The sequence below is a fragment of the Passer domesticus genome, chromosome 1 (assembly GCF_036417665.1).
Source record: "Passer domesticus isolate bPasDom1 chromosome 1, bPasDom1.hap1, whole genome shotgun sequence".
Classification (NCBI taxonomy): Eukaryota; Metazoa; Chordata; class Aves; order Passeriformes; family Passeridae; genus Passer; species Passer domesticus.
In genome coordinates this window covers 45,797,280-45,816,761 of record NC_087474.1, presented here as the reverse complement: position 1 = coordinate 45,816,761, position 19,482 = coordinate 45,797,280, and the positions used below count along the sequence as shown (strand labels likewise).

General features: G+C 42.5%; 1 protein-coding gene across 2 annotated transcripts in view; it reads right to left on the bottom strand.

Annotated features, from left to right (window-relative positions):
- NPSR1 (neuropeptide S receptor 1) overlaps nt 1-19,482 on the bottom strand; it is a 100,499-nt gene that overhangs the window by 55,360 nt on the left and 25,657 nt on the right. The window contains exons 1-2 of one of the 2 annotated variants that reach the window (XM_064418074.1): nt 4,102-4,149; nt 3,380-3,655 (exon numbers count right to left, since the gene is read on the bottom strand). In XM_064418074.1, coding sequence (XP_064274144.1) covers nt 3,380-3,526 — 147 coding nt within the window. In that variant the 5' untranslated portion in view covers nt 3,527-3,655; nt 4,102-4,149. Of the gene's footprint in view, nt 1-3,379; nt 3,656-4,101; nt 4,150-19,482 lie in introns of those variants that run through there. The other variant, XM_064418069.1, reaches the window with a different exon arrangement.

The window sequence follows — 19,482 nt, the reverse complement described above, 5'->3', positions numbered from 1 at the left end:
AGTTGCTGCTCACTTTGTCTTTTTGAGCACTCCAAACTTTACTTTCCTGTATAAAAGCAGGGCATCTCCTTTCTCAGCAGAGCTCTTAAAACAGAGATGATCCCTACCCAATCTTTCTGAGGACAAGCACATGCTCCTACCATTGTGAAAACTTCTGGGCTGTTTAGTATCTGGCAGGAGAAGATGCTTCCTCCGGCCCTGACAAAGCCTCCCAAACCTTGCACAAAATCAGGCCAAACCTATTCTGAGATTCCACCTTTTCTCCAGGTGGTTTTCTGGTTTGCAGAGTTAAGAAGGTCCTAAAGTAGAGGAAGGCTGCAGGTATTTAGATGATTTCTGCTCTTTCTGGACTACTGTATTTGGCCAGTGCTGTTGATGCTTAGAGCCCTTTTACACATGGATTAAGCACATATGGAGGAGATTGTAAAGGGATGTAATGAACTCTCCTTTGGCTTGGGAGATTGGAACTGTAATTAATACCAATTTGCACATCAGTTCTGAATTAGGTGCTGAAACAGCCACCAGAATTCCTTGTAGTTTAAGTCAGTAACCTACCTGGATACCCCACAGAAAGACACCCAGGAAGAAAGATTATCTGGGTTTTCAATTTGCCATAACACAGCAGCAAGACCTAAATGGCAGTGGGAACAAGGCAGCACCTTTGCTATGAAAAGCACCAGCTCATCTTGCATGTTGAGTGATGCATGGATATACCCAGTCCAGCCCCAAAAGCTGCCATTCTGTATGTCAAGAGTCAGTTTAGTTAGCCCACATGGCTCCAAATTAGAGTTAATTAGCAAAGCTTTGATGAGCAGCTGGTCCTTCTGTAGTAATGACTACCAGAAGAAAATCTGCATTCCCCTAAGTGGAGGAAATGTTCCATTTTTGAGATAAAATAAATCAATAAAATTCCCCTCAGCCTTCCCCCCAAAAAGACAACAAAAACCTGAGCTGGTAAAACATTCTCTAATCTGAAACTGTGCAGGGTTTAGTTGTTAAGCAGAGGAATAGGCAGAAGCACAATTTTTCTGGAAGAGAAGCATTCACAGCTCAGCCTTTCTGGCGCTGAAATACTCTAATGCACATTATTTTACTTTTGTCATGTTGCCACCACAGTATAACACAGACACTACCTGGGGTGGGTACCAGCCATATTTCTGCATGTCGGGAGGAAAAGAAGACACCAGCACATGCTTGTGTAGTTTGAGCAGCATGTGAGATACCCTGGCAGCTGTCATTGGGTAAAATCATTAAAAAGTCATCAACACAGGCACAGGGTGTCACTCCCTAGTCTCCTCTTATGAGTTTAGACAATATTTTCCTACGACTGCTTTGCTAAGGTAGGTTACACATACATTTTCCAAGCATAAATAGCTGGTGTGCTCTATCTGCACAGGGATTCTGGGGTCAGCCTGTGTAGTGACCGCTCACCCAGCCTGCCTTCACAGCCAGCCACAGGCTACAGTGTGTTTGAAAAGCCAAACCCTGTTTGTAAACTACATTTTGAACACTGAACTCTGTTTTTCAAATTCATTCAGCCTTTTCAAAACTGAAACTTGAATTGTTTTATCTGCTTAACTACAGCATTGTAAAGAGAAAGACAATGCTGCTTGGCTTGTTGAAGTGGGCAAGGATGCAGCCACAACACGGGCAGAGCTGGTGGAGGATGGCCAGTGGCGTTAACAGGTATCAGCAGCACCTTCCACATGTGGGTTTTACAGAGTGCTGAAATTGCTGGCAGGGAGCCCTGTCTTCCCTGCACTGTAGTCATCAGAGCAGGTGCTTTCTCCTTCCTTTCCTACAGCTGCACCAGCTGTCACTCGTCTCTAGAGTCAAAATATTTCCATGCCTATCAACAGCTAGTAATTTATGTGAAATCAGCGAGTCTCCTTGGAAAGTTCATGCTACATGTGCCAGAGCCAGGCATCCAGCAGGGACCCGAGAGCAAGTCTAATGAGAAGCCCTCAGCTACAGAATTGCTTCCTTTAGCAATGGATGAGCATGCATGACTATCCTTGGTTTCCTAATGATTGTAATTTACTCAATCTCTCCTATTAATGAGCATTTTTCTGCCTGGGGACTTTCTAATCATGGAATTAATTGTCACTTTTACCATTATAAAATACTGCTCCCATGACATTGTTCAGATTTACAACCCTAACTGTGAAAAGAAGAAAGGAGATAAAGAGAAAGTTGTTAAAATATTTTTCTCATCCCTTGTGATTTTTTTTTCAAGAGCATTTTAGGAGTCTAACATGGAGAGGGAAAAAAAAAGGAATAAAAAATAATTTTCACCCTTGAAATCCTAGCTAGCAAGTATTACCTTAGAAATTATAAGCAGCATGTTAAAAGAGACCCTCACTAATTAAGACTGGCACTATGGATCACCTCTTTCTTAATCAGGGCTGGGAACCTGCTGTAATTCCACCGATTCCACTAGGATTTTGTTAGAGCACTACCAATCTCACAGATACAAAAATTGCTTCTGAATATATCCCCTTTTACCTCACATGTTGTCAAATTATATAAATGCCTTTACCTTTCCAGCTGAAATTGGTCTCTTTGGTGCCGAGCTCCAGAAGGAATGGCAGGGCACTCCTAGCCAGACTTTTTAATGACTTGAACTTGTACAATGTACCATAAAAACAGAGACACGTGGCATTCAGAACAAAATTAAGCAGTAGCACCAGGCATAGAAATCTGAAGGAAATATGAACTTCAGAACTTCTCCAATCTTTTTCCTACACTTACATATTGCTAGGGTGATGTTTAGTTTTGGAGATGACTGAATACACTTCCCATTCAATTCAACAGCATTCACTACTGAATGGCTCATCTGATGCATTCTTAACAACAGATTTTCAAGAGACACTGCAACCCCAACTCACAAACAAACAAACAAACAAACAAACAAAAAACAAATTAGAACCTGTCCCTCATGATTAAAAAACCCCCAAACAACAAAAACCCTGTCTCACTTGTGTACAATGTTTGTTACAGCTGGAAAATTGAAAAGAAATCCCTTATGTCAAGATGATGCATCTCAGAAATTACATTAAAAATGTGTTAAAATAATGCGAGCTTTTGACTAAAGATGCATGTGTAATTACAATACCTCTACAGAGAACCAGTACCGTCCTTTCTTGGAAGGGGATAGAGTTAGCTAAGACATGTAAATCTGAAGTCCAGTTTCTACAAGTATTTTGCTTTTCAGTAAATGCCTCACACATGCTGTCAGCTGGTTTTGCAGGGAAAAAAACCCCACCAATATCTGGGGGGAAAAAAGTTAAATAATCTTAGTTGCCTCCCCACATATGTGCTGAAAATGCTCCAAAGCTGCAAGCATTTGAGAAAAGTAATGCACCCCTTAAAGTAATACCTTAAAGGAATAGTAAAAGGATCCCCACTCCTCTTCTGCCACGGCTTCTGTGAAAGTCACCGTTTCAGTGAAAGTGACAAGTGGAAGATCCAGACAGCCGGTGCCTCCCTGGGAGCTGCTGCTGGCTTCTGTGGAGTTGACCTCCATCACTGGATTTTGCTTAAGTTGTCTAGGTGCTGGTTTTAGTAAGAGTTAATGCAGCCAGGCTTCTCCCGTAAAAGCGCAGCACAAAACCAGCTTCTCACTGGCTACCAGAGGTGTCGGGCTTCAGTGCAGCTGAGTGATAGGAAAAAAAAAAAAAAAACAAAACAAAGCCAAGCTGGCATTCCTTTGAGCTTTCTTTAGGTACAATTCTGACAACAGCCATCCACGTGCTCTTCCCAGCAGCAACAGCCAGTAACAGAGTCAGCACACATGGACCCAGCCATGTGCTTTATCGACTCTGGATTACCTTGCACCCCAACCTGTTAGCTCTGGAGTCAGGCACACCTGTAAAAGTATGGAGCTCCTCCCTGCACTAAGCCCAGGAGCCTGGGTATTCCACCCAGCAGCATTGCTTACTTACCTTAGCTGAGCTCAATATGATTTTGATTATCTTGTCTTGTGTATATCCATAAACAAACACCAACATGCTCTCCCATATAAAAAACACCCTATTAAGTTTGTAGGCTTAAGGTACCTGTCAATATCTACCTGACTTCATAAATAGACCTCTCCCTCACCTCTGCAAAGAGCTGGAGTGTGCTGCACACCCAGGAAGGCAGTGCTTTGTCACCATATGGAAAACCTGTCTGGAAAGGCACAGCTCCTAGATACTTAGAGGCTCAAGACTCTTCAGAATGAGGTAATCAATTATCACTCTGTTCACAGATTTTCTGGGCACCGATCCCACATACCCTCTGTTTATTCAGATGTTTTTGCACATCTCCAGTGGTGTCAGCCTAGCTGTACACCAAGATGACAGATGAGAGTGCACTCATCTTCCCTGACCAGAGCTCAGTCACTTGTAAATACAGCACTTGTTCAGCTTTGCGAGGATGCTCTGCCCCAATGACACTGCAATCCTAAGCAGAACTTGATGTGTTTCACACCCCACCAATTCAATCTCTCCTTACCTGCTCATGGCAAAACCCAGTCCTGCATTTATGTAGGTACAGATGGCCATGGGTGAGCTCAGGAGCTTTTAACTCCTCTCTCTTGCTAGCACAGCACACCTTTTCCCCAGGTGCTGGAGCAGCTTTCTCCACAACATGCCCACATCATCCATGTCCCTGATCTTCTTGGGACTGTGCCTATCCCTGCCTACATGAGCAGCAAGAGAGGGGTCACTAAAGAGCCCTCCAGCTCCCAGACCCTGTATTAATAGGGGAAATTCAGGTCCAAATTTTGACTGAACCCTCTCAAGTTAGGACATGCCTGGATCTAAGCCTTTGGAATAGGCTGTTCTAGAGACTGCAGAAACCTCTGAGTGTCTAGCAATAATCAGACTCTCCAGAAGATGCTGGAGTCATCAGAGTCATTCAGCAGAGTCATTTAGAGGAGGGAATCAGTCTAGACCAATACAGACAATCAGTACCAGTCACAAGCCAATCAATTCTGACTAATATGCACCAGCGATCAATATTTAACAGTGACAAATTATTCACGGGTTGGAAACATGAAATAGATTTTAAAAAATATTATAAAGAAAAAAGATAAAAAGAAATCTTATTGAACCACAATATTTTTGATGAAAACCACTGGGGAAATGCTCATGGGAAATATTTTTGCATTTTTTTCTGACTGATTGTAGAAGTTGACTTTGAAACTCTGCTAAGTATTTAGGTAGCATCCAAGCTTCTTGAAAATATTTTACCATTTTTCTACCCCTCTTCTTCCTTCTTCTACTATTTCTTTCTTATATTTACAGAATTCTCTTAGCTAGAGTTAAAATTTATTACACAGAACTTTTGGGTCTGGTGGGTTCTTTGTACTTTCATTCCTACAGAGTTGTTAAGCTCAAGCGTATTACAGGCAGTAAGAGGCTTCTCAGAATCCACCCCACACACCAGATCATGTGCAGCTCTCAGGGCTAACCTAGAGTGACTTGTCTTGTGGCTTTGCCAGCTACTTTCTCTAAGTAGTGCTTATGGTGCTGCAAAAGGTTATGCCGTGCCCTGCTCCAGCACTCTCCAGTCTACACAGGACTAATTCAGATTTTCCATTATTAGCTTTTCTGCTGGTGAGTATTTCTCAGTTACTGTTACTGCCATGTTTTGTTGAGGACTGGTTTTGCAAAAATGCTGCTTAGTCACAGAATATGAAGCCATGGGGTGTCTGTGGTGCCACATCTAGAATTAAGCTAAGTCTCTAGAATAAAATGCTTTGTTTTTAAACCACTACAAGTCATTAACAACTCTTTGAAATTTGGTATTCAGATTTTTTCCCCACCTTACTCTCCATGGTGATATTAAGCAAATTCTGAAATGAATGGCAAAATAAAATATTTTATGATTGAATCTCAAAAACTTACAAAAGGCAAGATCAAATCCTAGAAACTCCTCTGTGCTGAAGGAATAGCTGACTGATTCCAGTAACTCACTTTGTATTTTCCTCAGCTGGGACCTTGAAAAGTCTCTGAGAACTTTCAAAGTTTTAGGAGATTGAGACAGTCTTACAGGGAGAGAAATTCAGTGTTCTCTCTGCTTTAATGTAAAATGCTGTCCAATTATTATTGCAAGACAGTTTTTTATCTAATGTATAATAAAATATGCTTCTTCCTTCTTAACCTTTAAAGTGGCTTTTTTTTAAAGTCACTGTATTGTAGTACTGCACCACAGCATGCTTCAGAAGTTGGAAGATATTTAAAAATCCATAAGCAATAAGAATGAATTATTTGAAAGAAGAATAGAGAGAACTTGCTTTAGAGGCCTCTTCATTTGCCGTTGCCTTTATCTCAGTCTCGGAAGCTACACACACTTCATTTTCTTACATAAACCTTGAACCAAAGGACCAGAAAACCTAAGAGCATAAATGGTTCCACTGAAACATAAAGAGAGTATTCTGTGGTTGCTGTGTGCAGCAAAACTGATATCCTGCCTGTGCAGAAACATGGGGGCAGATGTGCAATGCCTATCTTTCATCTCCCCACAGTGGCATGGCACTCCTGACTGGAAAGAAGAGGAAACCCTGTGCAACTGCAGAAAGTGAAACCAGGAGATTGATGTGATTATGTGATGTGATTTGATGTGATGTGATGATATGATGTGGTAGATGTAGGTAGATAACTGGAAAAAAAGGTAAAAAAAGAAAAGAAAAAACAGGAAGCAATGAATCCAAGTTTTTAAAGATCAGGTGAAAAAATTAGTGATTTTGATTATTTAAGCCTGAAATTCCTCATGCAAAAACTCTGGCCTTTCCTGCACAACAGCTGTGAAGTGCAATAGGTGGAGATGGTTTGTTTTGTGCACCACACTGTGGATGCTCCATGGCAGGCAGAGGTGTCATCACAGAGGATGCTACACTCCAAAACCCAGCAGCAGTAGGAGGAGGGACTATGCAGGATTATCAGGTTCCTCCTATGCTATCTATATCTGTATCTTGACTTCACTGGCAGAAATTGTTGTGTGGCAGTATTTTTGTGCATGATGCAGATAACCTGCCAAAAATCAGCCAGTGTAAATATTCTAATGTGTCAAATTTTTAAAAAGATTAGGTACATCTGAAATGGGCAGAAAAAAGGTCTGCTCAAGTGTGTATTATTTTTTTACTGAGACTTTATGGCAGATTTCTTTTTGTTGTATTTAGGCATCATTCATAGTAAAACTGAAAAAATATTTGGTTTTCTGCTCTTTGGAGCTTTGGCACCCTGGAGTAGTTAGGCATAATCATATTAAATGCAAAGAACAAATAATGGTATCAGACTCTAGGAAGAAAGAGAATGAGATATTTCTCACTTCTAAAAGAGCAGCAAGTTAATTGCTTTTCTGTAAAAAAAAACATGCTTATCCAAATCTTTATATGCCAGCTTTGGAAGAGAAAGTTTAGCCTGTTCTTCCCAATGCACAGCTCTTCTCCCCAAAAGCTGAACATTTGGGGCAATTCAGAGGGACTCAGCTGCTGGCTCTGGCAGCATAGCACCACCTTGCAGCTGTGTGCCCTCATCCCTGCTGCACAGGAGAGCAGAGCTGACACATTAGTGACACAATTCCTGTTGTCTGTCACAAACTCATTCTACTTTGACTTAACAAACTGCTTAGCACATGCGTTGGGTTCCTTTGGCACCGTGCCTCCAGAGGAATGCAGACCTGGGCATCCTGGGTAGGCAATACTCAAACAGGCTGGATTGATTGCCTCAAATCTGGAACCAAAAACATCTTCATGTGGTCCAAGTGCCGGGGATGTGGCTGGGAAGGGATGCCCATGTTTCTCAACTCTTGTAGGTCACTGCTGTGTGTGAAACAGAGGGTTTCATGTGTGCCTAACTTGATGCAAGTATTCTGCCACACATTTGCACTCACATTTATACAATTTTTGAGCCCCTCCGGGTGGAGATGACATCAAATTTCTACATCTCCAATACTTGAAACAGCAATGATATTTTATGGGGTAAATAAATAGTTATTGGATTTTCTTGACAGAAACCCCTAACATCCATTCTCCACCCTTCAGAAATGAAGTGGCTGTTACTAGGATTAAAAAAATTGGGAGTCAAAGTAAGATTTCAGAAGCTGTTTTCAACATCCTCCCAAGCATTTAGTTTCAGGATCTGCATCCTAAAAATTGTATAAATGTGAGTGCAAATGCGTGGCAGAATACTTGCATCCTAAGTAAGGCACACATGAAACCCTCTGTTTCACACACAGCAATGACCTACAGGAGTCGAGAAACATGGGATCCCTTCCCAGCCACATCCCAGGCACTGGGACCACATGAAGATGTTTTTGGTTCCAGATTTGAGGCAATCAATCCAGCCTGTTTGAGTATTGCCTACCCAGGATGCCCAGGTCTGCATCTCTCTGGAGGCACGGTGCCAAAGGAACCCAACACGTGTGCTAAGCAGTTTGTTAAGTCAAAGGAAAATGGTAGCAGCATGTTGACACTGCCAAACTTAGCCATTTTCAGGAAGGTGAGTTTGTGAGGTGTGAATTTCAGCTACACTCTTCAGAGACTCCAGGGTTGTGACTCTGTCCCATCTGCACCACGTGGATCACTTTGAGCCACAGGGCCAACTAACAGGACACTGCGTTCACTGCATCCCCAAATGTCTTGTTTCTGGAGTTAGAGGTTAGCAACTACATCTGAAAAGCCCTTCTCTTTGACGGAAAAAAATTAAGTTTGATTTTCATCCAGAATCTGTATAAACTTAATTTTGAAATATTAAAAGCATCACAGAATGAGATGACTGTTCTCTGCTAGGCTCCAGGCTGATCTGTCTCACCTGTCAAGTCTCCATCCAGCTTTGAATCAGATTCCCAAACTGACAGAAAGTTGAATTTTCCTCTTAATGTCAGTTTTGAATCAGATCTTTTGCAAACGCTTAGATTTTACCCATAGTAAAATACTAGAGTGGTAAAAATCACAGAACATTTTTATCATGAATAATAAAATATGAGTTGGTTGTTTCTCTTTCTTATATAATTTAAACAATTTTTTTTTAAAGAGGAGATTTTTCCTCATGTTTATTACTTTTTGTCGTCTTATTCCAGATTGGCTCATTTTGCAAAAGGGATACACAGCCGTTTCTCATTTCTTAAGAAACTTTTGCAGAAGAATGAAGAATCCTTAAGGGATTATCTTTGAAAAGAAGCAAGCAGATAAAGAAAACATGGAGATGAATGTCATTAAATATGAATATTGTGTTAGTGGAACTGTCAGACACCCTGAGATTTCAAATCCCTTCAGTCTGTTCCCCTCAATATTACCATCAAGGAAATCATATATTTTGCAAGGGCCTGATTCTCTATTCATTTAGTGTGTTACAGAGCAGAATTTCTTCCTGTTCTGTGACTAGAATGGCAAGTAGCTTCCACAAAAAGGAGCCAAGCCCCATGAACTGAAACAGATGCCTGATGAATGTGCATTCCTATAAAAATATTGAGATAGTCAACATAGTCAGAGTGTTCTAACTTTTAAGGAGCTGAGCAGGTGGCCAAAATGTATGGCATCCATCAGGTGCTGGCATGTAGCTATGTGTACAGATGCCAGTAAGTAGGTAGAATAAATTCACAGCTCGCATCACCACCAGAAAGATTTTTCCTTCAAAATCTTCCATTTCCAATTGCCAAGGTACTGTCTGCCCTTCTCAAAGCACTGCAGCTGGAAAGGGAAAAGAGCACAGAAATAAAGCCAAGCTGCCAAAAGGGAAAGGTGGCTGCAGGTGAGCCCAGGCCAGCTCCCAGCACAGCCGGCAGGAATGCAGCCAGCCCTTCCGACTGCATCGCCCGGCACACCGTATGGTTGTTAACAAGGCAACTGCAGGGAACAAAACACCAGCCATATGCTTGTCCTGCCCCGCTCCTCCCTCTGCTTAAGGTCCCATTTAACTACAATGAGCACCAATGTACCTTGAGAGGGAGGCCAAGAGCCTGTGCAGTCATGGGTACTAGATCCTATTTTGTCTGCAGCTGGCATCAGCAGCTTGTTGTAAAATCTCCTGAGCCACAAGCCAGAGCCTCAGCAGTCCAAAGCTCTGTTTTCCACAGTACTGGAAGGCCATTGGAGGAAAATTGGTTTCAGGATTTCCACAAACCAACTTTTTAGCTGCTTCTGACACATAAAGCATTTACTACCTATAAATAGGAGTCCTTTTCAGTTCTGTTTTCACATTGTTGCTTAGAAGAAATTTTCTTTCCTTTTCCCATTTTTAATTGAACCAAAACCAATTTAACAGGCTGTTGGACAAGATGATCATTGTAGATACCTTCCAACTGAAAATAGTCTACTCTAGTCACTTCTATACCTATTCTTAATTCGTCTTAATCTACAGAGCATGGATAACCACATCATATCTATTTTGGGAGAGAAATACTTCTCTTTTCCCACTCCTTACCTTCTTTCTGCTACCTCTGATGAGTGCACTAAGAGGTCATTTCCATTATTCTCATTCAAGCTTGCACTGATATAGGAATTACTACCCTGTTAGATTTCAGAGGATGCCAGGATCTGACAAACCTCTCTCTTCTTCTGCAGGGTATGATCCAATGGCTAAGACTCAGGTTTGGAGTTCAGGGAAGATATTAAGCACCTTGCTCTTTTGCACATTCCCATTCTGACCCTGACCAAGAGACCTCCACTCCCATAAGAGCTTTGGAAAGCAAACATGTAACAGAAACTCAGGCCCTTCTGGATGTCATTCTCCATTCACCTGGATGCTCCTGCCTGCACAGTTATCCCCAGCTCTGGGTACATGTCACAGCTGGTCTGTGGCTGAGCAATTAATTCAGTTATAAATAAGAAAGCCAGCCCAGTTCCATAAACCGGCCCCTGGGTTGAGCTATGATAGGGTGGATTTGAATACATACAGGGACTTCACCCAATCACATTCCACCCTAAGCTGCAGACATCTCACTGGCACAGGAGCTAGGAGGTGTTTAAGCCAGACCAGTGAGCTGATTGGACTGGGAGATTCAAATCCTCCTATTTATGGAGGGTGAGGACAATAAAATACGCTGCTGTCACATGAGAATCCTGGGGTGTGTGTTGTCTCTGTCTCCAACCACCAACTCCATGTAACACATGGTGCCCCATGTGAGGTTTCAACTGAGCCGTTTACAGCAAGCAACCACAGTATTGTGGGGAGACAGGACCAGCAGTGGAATATTGCTGTGGGCAGCAGAATAATTGCTGCAAACAGGCGGTGGGACAGCAGAAAAGCAGTGGGAATTGCTGTGGGCAGCAGAAAATGGCTGGGAAATCCCGGCGGCAGATGACGGAGTGTGCCGTGTGGTTTCAAACCCCACCTTGTGGATTGGAAACACCATGGGAGTATGGACCTCTACACCAGAAAACCCCATTCTGAAGGTATGGAATTTCTTTCTTAAAAAAACAGCCCATGACACGTGGGCTCTGCTAGCCGTGCTCACGTGGTACGAAAGCCACAAACTTGATGTGTCTGAAAGGACCTCCTCAGACTTATTAATCTGGGAGAGGACTGGCCGAAATATACTTGCCACAGCCTCCATTGGTGATGATACAAGCCATCAATGTTGTAAGGCCGTGGAGGATCATCCTGAACTTACTAAAACAGTTAAATAATAAGCAAGGGATGGGGACAGGCGGAGTGACCACAGAGCGCTGCAAAATCACCACAGGGAGCCAGAAAGCAGCTCCAGGTGGGAACGATATGCCAGCTGGGCATTTTGTCATTGCTCAGACCGATGGGCCACCCCACACTGGGATGCGCTGCCAGTGGCGTATTTCTCAACTGAGCAAAGCGGCGAGGAGACGCCACACTGCCAAGCACACTCACACTGGGCAGCGGCACAGTCATTTCTCTGTGTCCCGCTGTGTCAGCTCCAGCTGGCCCTGGCCATTGTGGAAACATGGCCTGCTGCTGTGGGATAGATGGTGCAACTCAGCCACATGACCCAATGCATGGTGGAGTGGGGCCCAGCACGACCACAGTGTCCAAGCCAGGCTGCTGTCCCAGGTTGATCCACACCATCATACTGGCTGAGCACCCCGGGACCATCCCGCAGTATCATGTGGACCCCAGAGCCACCACCTCCCCCACACCTGGACCAATCTACTGTGCCAGGATGGACCACGGTGCTGTTTTGGGCAGGCACACCATGCTGCGCCGCTCCGCAGGGCCAGACCACGTGGCAGTTGCTCCAAAATGTTGTGCAATGCCTCTCTGCACCACCAAGGTAGGCGAGAATCCCACGGCCATGATGCCATGCCATGTAGCCAGCAGGATCACGCCCCCACCACTCTTGCTGGAGCAGCCCACACCTTGCATCACAATGGAAATGCCAAGATGGCCCCCTCCTGAGACCAAGTGTGCTGGCTCCTACACCTCTGTGGAGCATGTCAGAGGGCCGGGCTCCACCTCCAGTCAAACCACCCCCAACCCTGCCTCCATGGGCAGGTCTGGGAAATGCATCACCAGGAGCTCCTTCAGATGTAATACCCAGAAGCCGGGCCACTATCCCCACTGCAGCACTCCTGCTGGAGTCGCAGTTCTGCAAAATTGCAGGTTTTACCAGACAAATACATGCAATGGTTTGCACCCCTACTCCACCCGTGACTATCCCTGAAAAAAACAGAATTGCTCAACTTGTCCCTTTTACGTGTTGTGTCCCCAAAACAGATTCTAGGGAGTGAGGAGACCAAGGCTTCAAATCAACAGGACAGCCCCAGGTGTACTGGACTCAGGTCATGGGTGATCAAAGACCTAATCTGGTTTGCACTGTTACGATGCCTAAGGCAAACCCTTTGCAGATAAAGGTCAGTGGAATGATTGGCACAGGGCCAGACATCACTCTGCCAACATATGGCTTTCATCACAATCTACAACACCTGCAGGATCTGCCATTGCTGGCCTCGGAGGGACCACACAAAGCTGATTGAGCAGCAGTCCTGTGTTGATGAAAAATCCTGAGGGCCAGACAGCGACAATCCGGCCTTACATCACTGCTGCACCACTGAACCTGTGGGGAAGGGAAGTTTTTTCTGCATGGGGAGTTCGGATGGGAACGGATTTTTAACAGCAGCTACTTTGTTAAAGTGTGTAAGGTATCCCACACCAGCTCTGAAATGGCTTTCTACTTAGCCTGTGTGGATATCACTGTGGGCCTTTGAGAAAGAGAAGCTAGATGCCCTAAAACCATTAGTGCAAGAACAGCTAGCTCAAGAACACATAGAGCCATCTATGAGCTCTTGGAACGACCCTGTATTTATTGTAAAAAAGAAATCTGGAAAATTGAGGTTGCTCCATGACTTAAGAAAAATCCATTCTGTGATGGAGGGCACGGGCACTTTGGGAGCTGGTATGCCTTATCCTACAGTGATGCCTTCCTGCTGGGACATCCTGATTGTGGACCTGAAGGATTGCTTTTTCACTATTCCACTACATTCAGACAATACCCCAAAGTTTGCCTTGTGTTAATAACACTGCACCAGTGCAACACTACCAATGGTGAGTTCTTCCCCAAAACATGAGAAACAGCCCTACATTCTGTCAATGATATGTTGCACAAGAACTCTCATCGGTGACAGAAACAGTTTCCAGGTGCCTACTGTTATCACTACATGGATGACATTTTGATTACAACCTGAACAAAAAAGGAGCTCTCATAGATTCAGCCAAGCCTGCTGCAAGCATCAAAAACATTTGGGCTGCAGGTAGCACCAGAGAAGGTGCAGCAGCAAGCACCCTGGAAATATTTGGGATGCAAAATAATGAACCAAACTGCTCAGCCACAAGAAATTCCATTTTCAATGAAAATTCAGATTCTAAATGTTGCACAAAAACTTTTGGGTACTGTCATCTGGGTCAGATAGTATCTAGGATTAACCAATTCACAATTAGCACCCTTTCGTGACCTCTGAAAAGGCGATCCTGAATTAACTTCCTCCAGAAAATTAACCCCAGAGGCAAAAGATGCTCTTGAAACAGTACAGCAAGCTATCACACACAGACATGTCCACTGGATATGCCCAGAGGTGTGTTCATGCCAGTGTGTTCATTCTTATTGTTAATTTTCATCCTACTGGTATTATTGGACAGTGGAATACACACTGGCCTGACCCTTTGCACATTCTAGAGAGGGTGTTTTTACCTCACCAACCAAAAAAGACCCACCAACTTTGAGCTAATTGTACAGTTAATCATCAAATGTCATCACAGGTGTTTACAATTGAATACTAGAGATCCTTCACAAATTATTATTCCTGTGACATAAGAGCAGTTTGAATGGTGTTTTGCTAACTGTACAGCCTTGCAAAGTACCTTGCAAAATTTTTCAGGACAAATTACTTACCACTTACTAAGCCATGTATTACTAAAGTTAAGTGGCTAAACTGCACTATCTCTGAAACCTCTAAGTATCTGAACACCCTTAAAAGGTATTGCAGTGTTTACTGATCTTTCTGGGAAAACAGGAAAGGCTATTGTGAAAGAGGAAGGTGAGTGGTAAACATTGGAGGGATATGAGAATGGATCACCTCAAACAGTAGAGCTAGAGGCTGTAGCTATGGCTTTCCAAAGTTTTCCCCACACTCTGCTAATGTTGGAACTGTTCTGCTTATGTGGCTCTCATCACACAATGATTAGACCAAGCGCTACTAAAGGAAAATGATAATGCACAAGTATTTAACTTAGTAAAAACTCTATGCCTTACTATCCAAGCCAGAACTTGCCCTTATTATATCCTATACATCAGGAGTCACAAAAATTTACCAGGTTTTATCACAGAGGGCAACACCAGAGCAGATATATATATGTGCTAGCTAGCCCTGCTGGAACAGCACCACAACCAGATACACTAGCACAAGCAAAGGCATCACATAATTTTTTCCACCAAGGTATTTGAGCCTTACAGCAGCAATTTCAGCAGTCAAACACAGAGGCTCATAATATTGTTAGCACCTGTGCTGACTGCCAAGGTCACACTGCACTGCTGCAGATGGTGGTAAACCCTTGTGGACTGCGTGCTTTGCAAATCTGGCAAACTGATGTCACACACATCCCTGAATTTGGCTGCTTAAAATATGCACCTGTCTCAATTGACACCTTTTCATCAGCAATATGGGTTACAGTACACGCAGGAGAAAAAGGTCGGGATGCCATCGCACACTGGCAGTCGGCTTTTATGGCTTTGGCATCCCTCACATCATCAAAACAGACAATGGCCCTACATACACTTCACAGAAAATTAGACAGTTTCTACATCTCTGGGGTGTGTCACACCAAACTGGTATTCCCCATTTAGCAACTGCACAGGCCATTTTAGAAAGGGCACATGGCACTTTAAAACGTATGTTAGATAAACAAAAAAGGGGAATGTGTGGTGAAACTCTACAGAGCAGAGTAGCAAAAAACAGTTTACACTTTGAACCATTTAACACTATTAGAAAAGTCCCAATTATTTTAAATCACTTCTTATCACTACAATCATCCTGTGATGTTCAGTTTGCCCAAGGTAATGAGAGACCTCCTCACCAATACATGGTGGGGGTCCTTGGGACCTTATTACCTGGGGACGGGATATGCATGCATTTCAATGGACATTGGAACACACTGGACACCTGCCAGATGTGTCCAGCCTGCTGGACTATGGACTATGTCCTGCTGGGGACCACAGGCAGCACCCTCCTGACAGCCCCTCAACAGACATCACAGAGCTGTGTATGGAGCAGTAACCAGAACAATTGTTCACCTACCTCATGGAAACCTGGGACTCTTGAAGTGGCAGTTCATATAAGGACTGCATTTGTTTACAAATTATTTTTTCCTGTTTACAAGCTGTTTTTTCTGTTTACAGATTGTTTTTCTAGTAGTTGGGTTTTTCTCTAACAGTTCTAAGGGGTAAATGGTTTCTTGTTTTCAAAGTTGCAACTTGTAACTATAAGTAGGCAACCTGTGGCATGTTAGCCTGAAGGGTGGCGATCTTGGCTAACAGCTCCTGGAAGTGAGTGCTGCAACTTCAAGTGGTGGGGAAGTAGCTGGGGAAGCTAGGTTTCTAAAATTAAGTAAAAGGCCTCATTCACATTAGACCACACCATTGGTCCTCAAGTGCCAAATTGGAGCCAGTGAAATCAGCAGTAACTAAAACTGTGCGGAGCAGGAGCAGAAGGTTTTAAAAAACTGCAAGTCTAGGTGAAGTATAAAATTAAAGTTCCAAACATAGCAAGAAGATTGCAATTAACACATAAGAACATATTTGCAGACTACACTGCCATCTTTAATCTTTGATAAAATAGTACTACAGATGCTAGAGATAGAAGAGGGTAACAAAGGGAATTGGTCTAATCCGTCAATACTAAAACCTTGGGAAAAGACCAGCACAACCCACAATGTAGGTCAAAAAATGTGCCCATCATAGAGAGGTACTGGGAAGAAAAGCAAGTGTGGGAAGAAAAAAATTTAAATGCCTGCATCCCTGGTCTTACTTTTTATGGAAGAAATTGTGCCTGAAGTAATGAATACACTCTGTCTTGTGGCGATGAGCAGCAGAGTGGAATTAGAGATTTACAACAGAGGTAGAAAGCCATTAGATGAATTGCGGGACCTTTTATTACCAATTGCAATTTCATGGCAGGGTTATTATTTATTAAATACAGGAGCAGACAGTTGAATTCCTACTGCTCTTTGGTTTAATTCCACTTATAAAAAGGCTGAAGAAATTACACAGAGCAGACTAAAAGTGCTCTGCAGTAGCAGGCTTCTTTCTCACTGCCTTCACATGGATGCACACACACACACAGAAATTTAAAAAGTCATTGTATGGAAGGGGAACAACTCTCACCCAATTTCCCTTTAAAAAACTTAAGGTAGAGTAAAATAAATGCACTCTACTGCTATCATTACTACACCTGAAGAGCAGTTTGGACAATGTAACATCCTTAAGTACTGAGGCTTAGTTTTTTACCATCTCCAGAAAAATATACACTTTACCTCCTGTTCTCTCATAGAAAACCAGTGTGTAGACAGAAAATAAACATGTAAGATGACATGATCCAAGTCAGAATTACTATGTGGGTGGGGGGAAGAAGATAATATTTGCCATAATATACAATTGTACAATTGCATCCCAGGTCATCTCCATGAAGAGCAATTATGTATATTTTCAGGCAGCAAAAGGGATGAGCTATTCAAACCCCAGCAGTTTTGTGCCAGCACTTATTTTGAATTCACTGAACTGCAGAGCAGTGGAAAGGAAGAGGAACCAGAAAGAGGTGAAGAAATACCCACTGAAGAAACAGTCTCAGCATGGCTCAAATCTCCAAGGCTTTTTTCATGCTTATCTGTCACTGCACACTGGCACAAGCAGGGTGTTTAATAACTTTGTTTGCCAGAAAAACAAGTGCCATAAAAATTTTTGTAAAATATATTTTGTATATCAAAAAGTAGTCTTCTGCAAGCCAGCTATTTTTAGACTATAATGTAGATGTAGATTATTCTGGTGTGATACAAACCTTCATTTCCAAAATAACATAGTCTTTTGCTAATACATTTTTCAGGCATACTTCTTCGTATATTTTCTGATACTCCTTAGCAGTACATTGACGTTCCTGATCACACCATGACATTTATTTTCATTAAAAATGTGGAAATGAACTGCTATCATTTCCATTTCTGCACAAGTAAAACCATTCAATTACGGTTCCAATCCAATGAAGAAGTAAAACAGAACTGCCTCACATGCTGACTTGAACACAGAAAGCATAGTTCAAAAAAACAAGACTGTCTAAAGAAAAATACAAAATTTAGCAACCAGTTTAAGGTTGTGGATACAGTTGCTGTAAGTGTTCACATCCCCAGTGACCAAACAGGCAGCAGATTCTAACTAGGCAAATAAAGTCAATCAAGTATTTTTATGTTCCTACATTTTGAGACTGTTGTGTCTCTTAGATCATCCAGACATTTTAATAAGGTGACAATAATGTGGATATCTCATGCTAATGATTCTTTGCTCACCATTATAAAGGTGAGTATAATGATACAAATGCTCAGAGAAATGTGAACTAGGGTGTTGTTTTTGGGGTGGACATGATTACCCTCACAATGGCATTGCACACAGGCAGCCCTCACAAGCTAGCTGAGGACAGCTGCTTTATGTGCAGTATGTTGAGGGCCAGCAGCACCAGATCTTCATGCAAATAAATGGGCCCAGCCCTTTTCAGCTTGTGCACAACCTGTGAGCAGCTGATTCAAAGGCCAGCTCTGTGCTGATACCCAGACCCTGGGAAATTACTTCTTTTTCCCATGGAAAATGGACTCCGTTTGTGGCCACTCCCACTAGCAGACCGCGGGGTGCCAAGTGAGAAATATGCAAACTTTACTGGATTTCTCCAAAACTGAAGCTGCCAGCAACTAGAACCCTGCAAGTTCTTAGAGCCCCAAATGCCACCTTTAATCTGATACCCAGACCCTGAGGAAATGACTTCTTTTTCCCATGGAAAATGGCCTCCATTTGCGGCCACCTGCACTGGCAGATCGCGTGGTGCCAAGCTAGAAATTTGCAAACTTTGCTGATTTCTCCAAAACTAAAGCTACCAGCAACTAGGATCCTGCAAGTCCTTAGAGCCCCAAAAGGCACCTTTGATCTGGCTTTGATCTGGCTTGCTACTTTTGGAAGGTAAGCTGTGGATTCTTTTCACATATGCGTATATGTATAAGCAGAGATGATACAGATAAAACAATATCTCCTTTAGTTAGCTGAGAAATTTCCAGTGCCTGTCCAAACATACCTCTGAAACAGGTAATATTGTTCTTGTACTAAAGGAATACAGGATAAAATAATAAGTATCATCTGGGAAGCTGGAGTGCGAGAAGTTTCAAGTGCATAACAGTGGTGTGGGCGGAATATATGAAGTGGCAAATACAATATCTAATTTGCTAAAGTCATTAGAAGCAAACCAGAAATCAGTGTGGGAGACATTCGTTGCACCTGCTGCTCAGAGCTAAGTTTTCAGAACTTTTAAAAAGACCTAAATTGTTGAAAAGTTTCTTAGGTTTTATCTTTGGAACAGAAAGAAAATTGGAAGGGAAAAAAATTATTGTTATGCATCCATATGTATCAAGCCAGTGAGGGATTAAATGAAGGAAAAGGCAAATGTCTCTACACTCAAAGCGTTCAAAGCTTTTGTAGCACAATTTGCTTCAGGAGAAAATAATGTTTTCTGTGGTTACGAACAGGCAAAAAAATTCCAGTCTTTATATGAACTGCTGCTTGGGGATTAGATGAGGATTTAATATCTTTTTCAGAGAAAGGATTAATTAAAATCTGTCTTCTTTGGGAAGGTGATGAGCAAAATAATTTCATATGCATACAGAGCTTTTGAATTTTTCTCTACAGAAATGAAATGTATTTGGTGACTTCTCATTTCATATCTTTTTCTTCAAAAAAATGAATAATTTTATATTTTTATTCATAGGACTAGCTGAAGGGATTTTA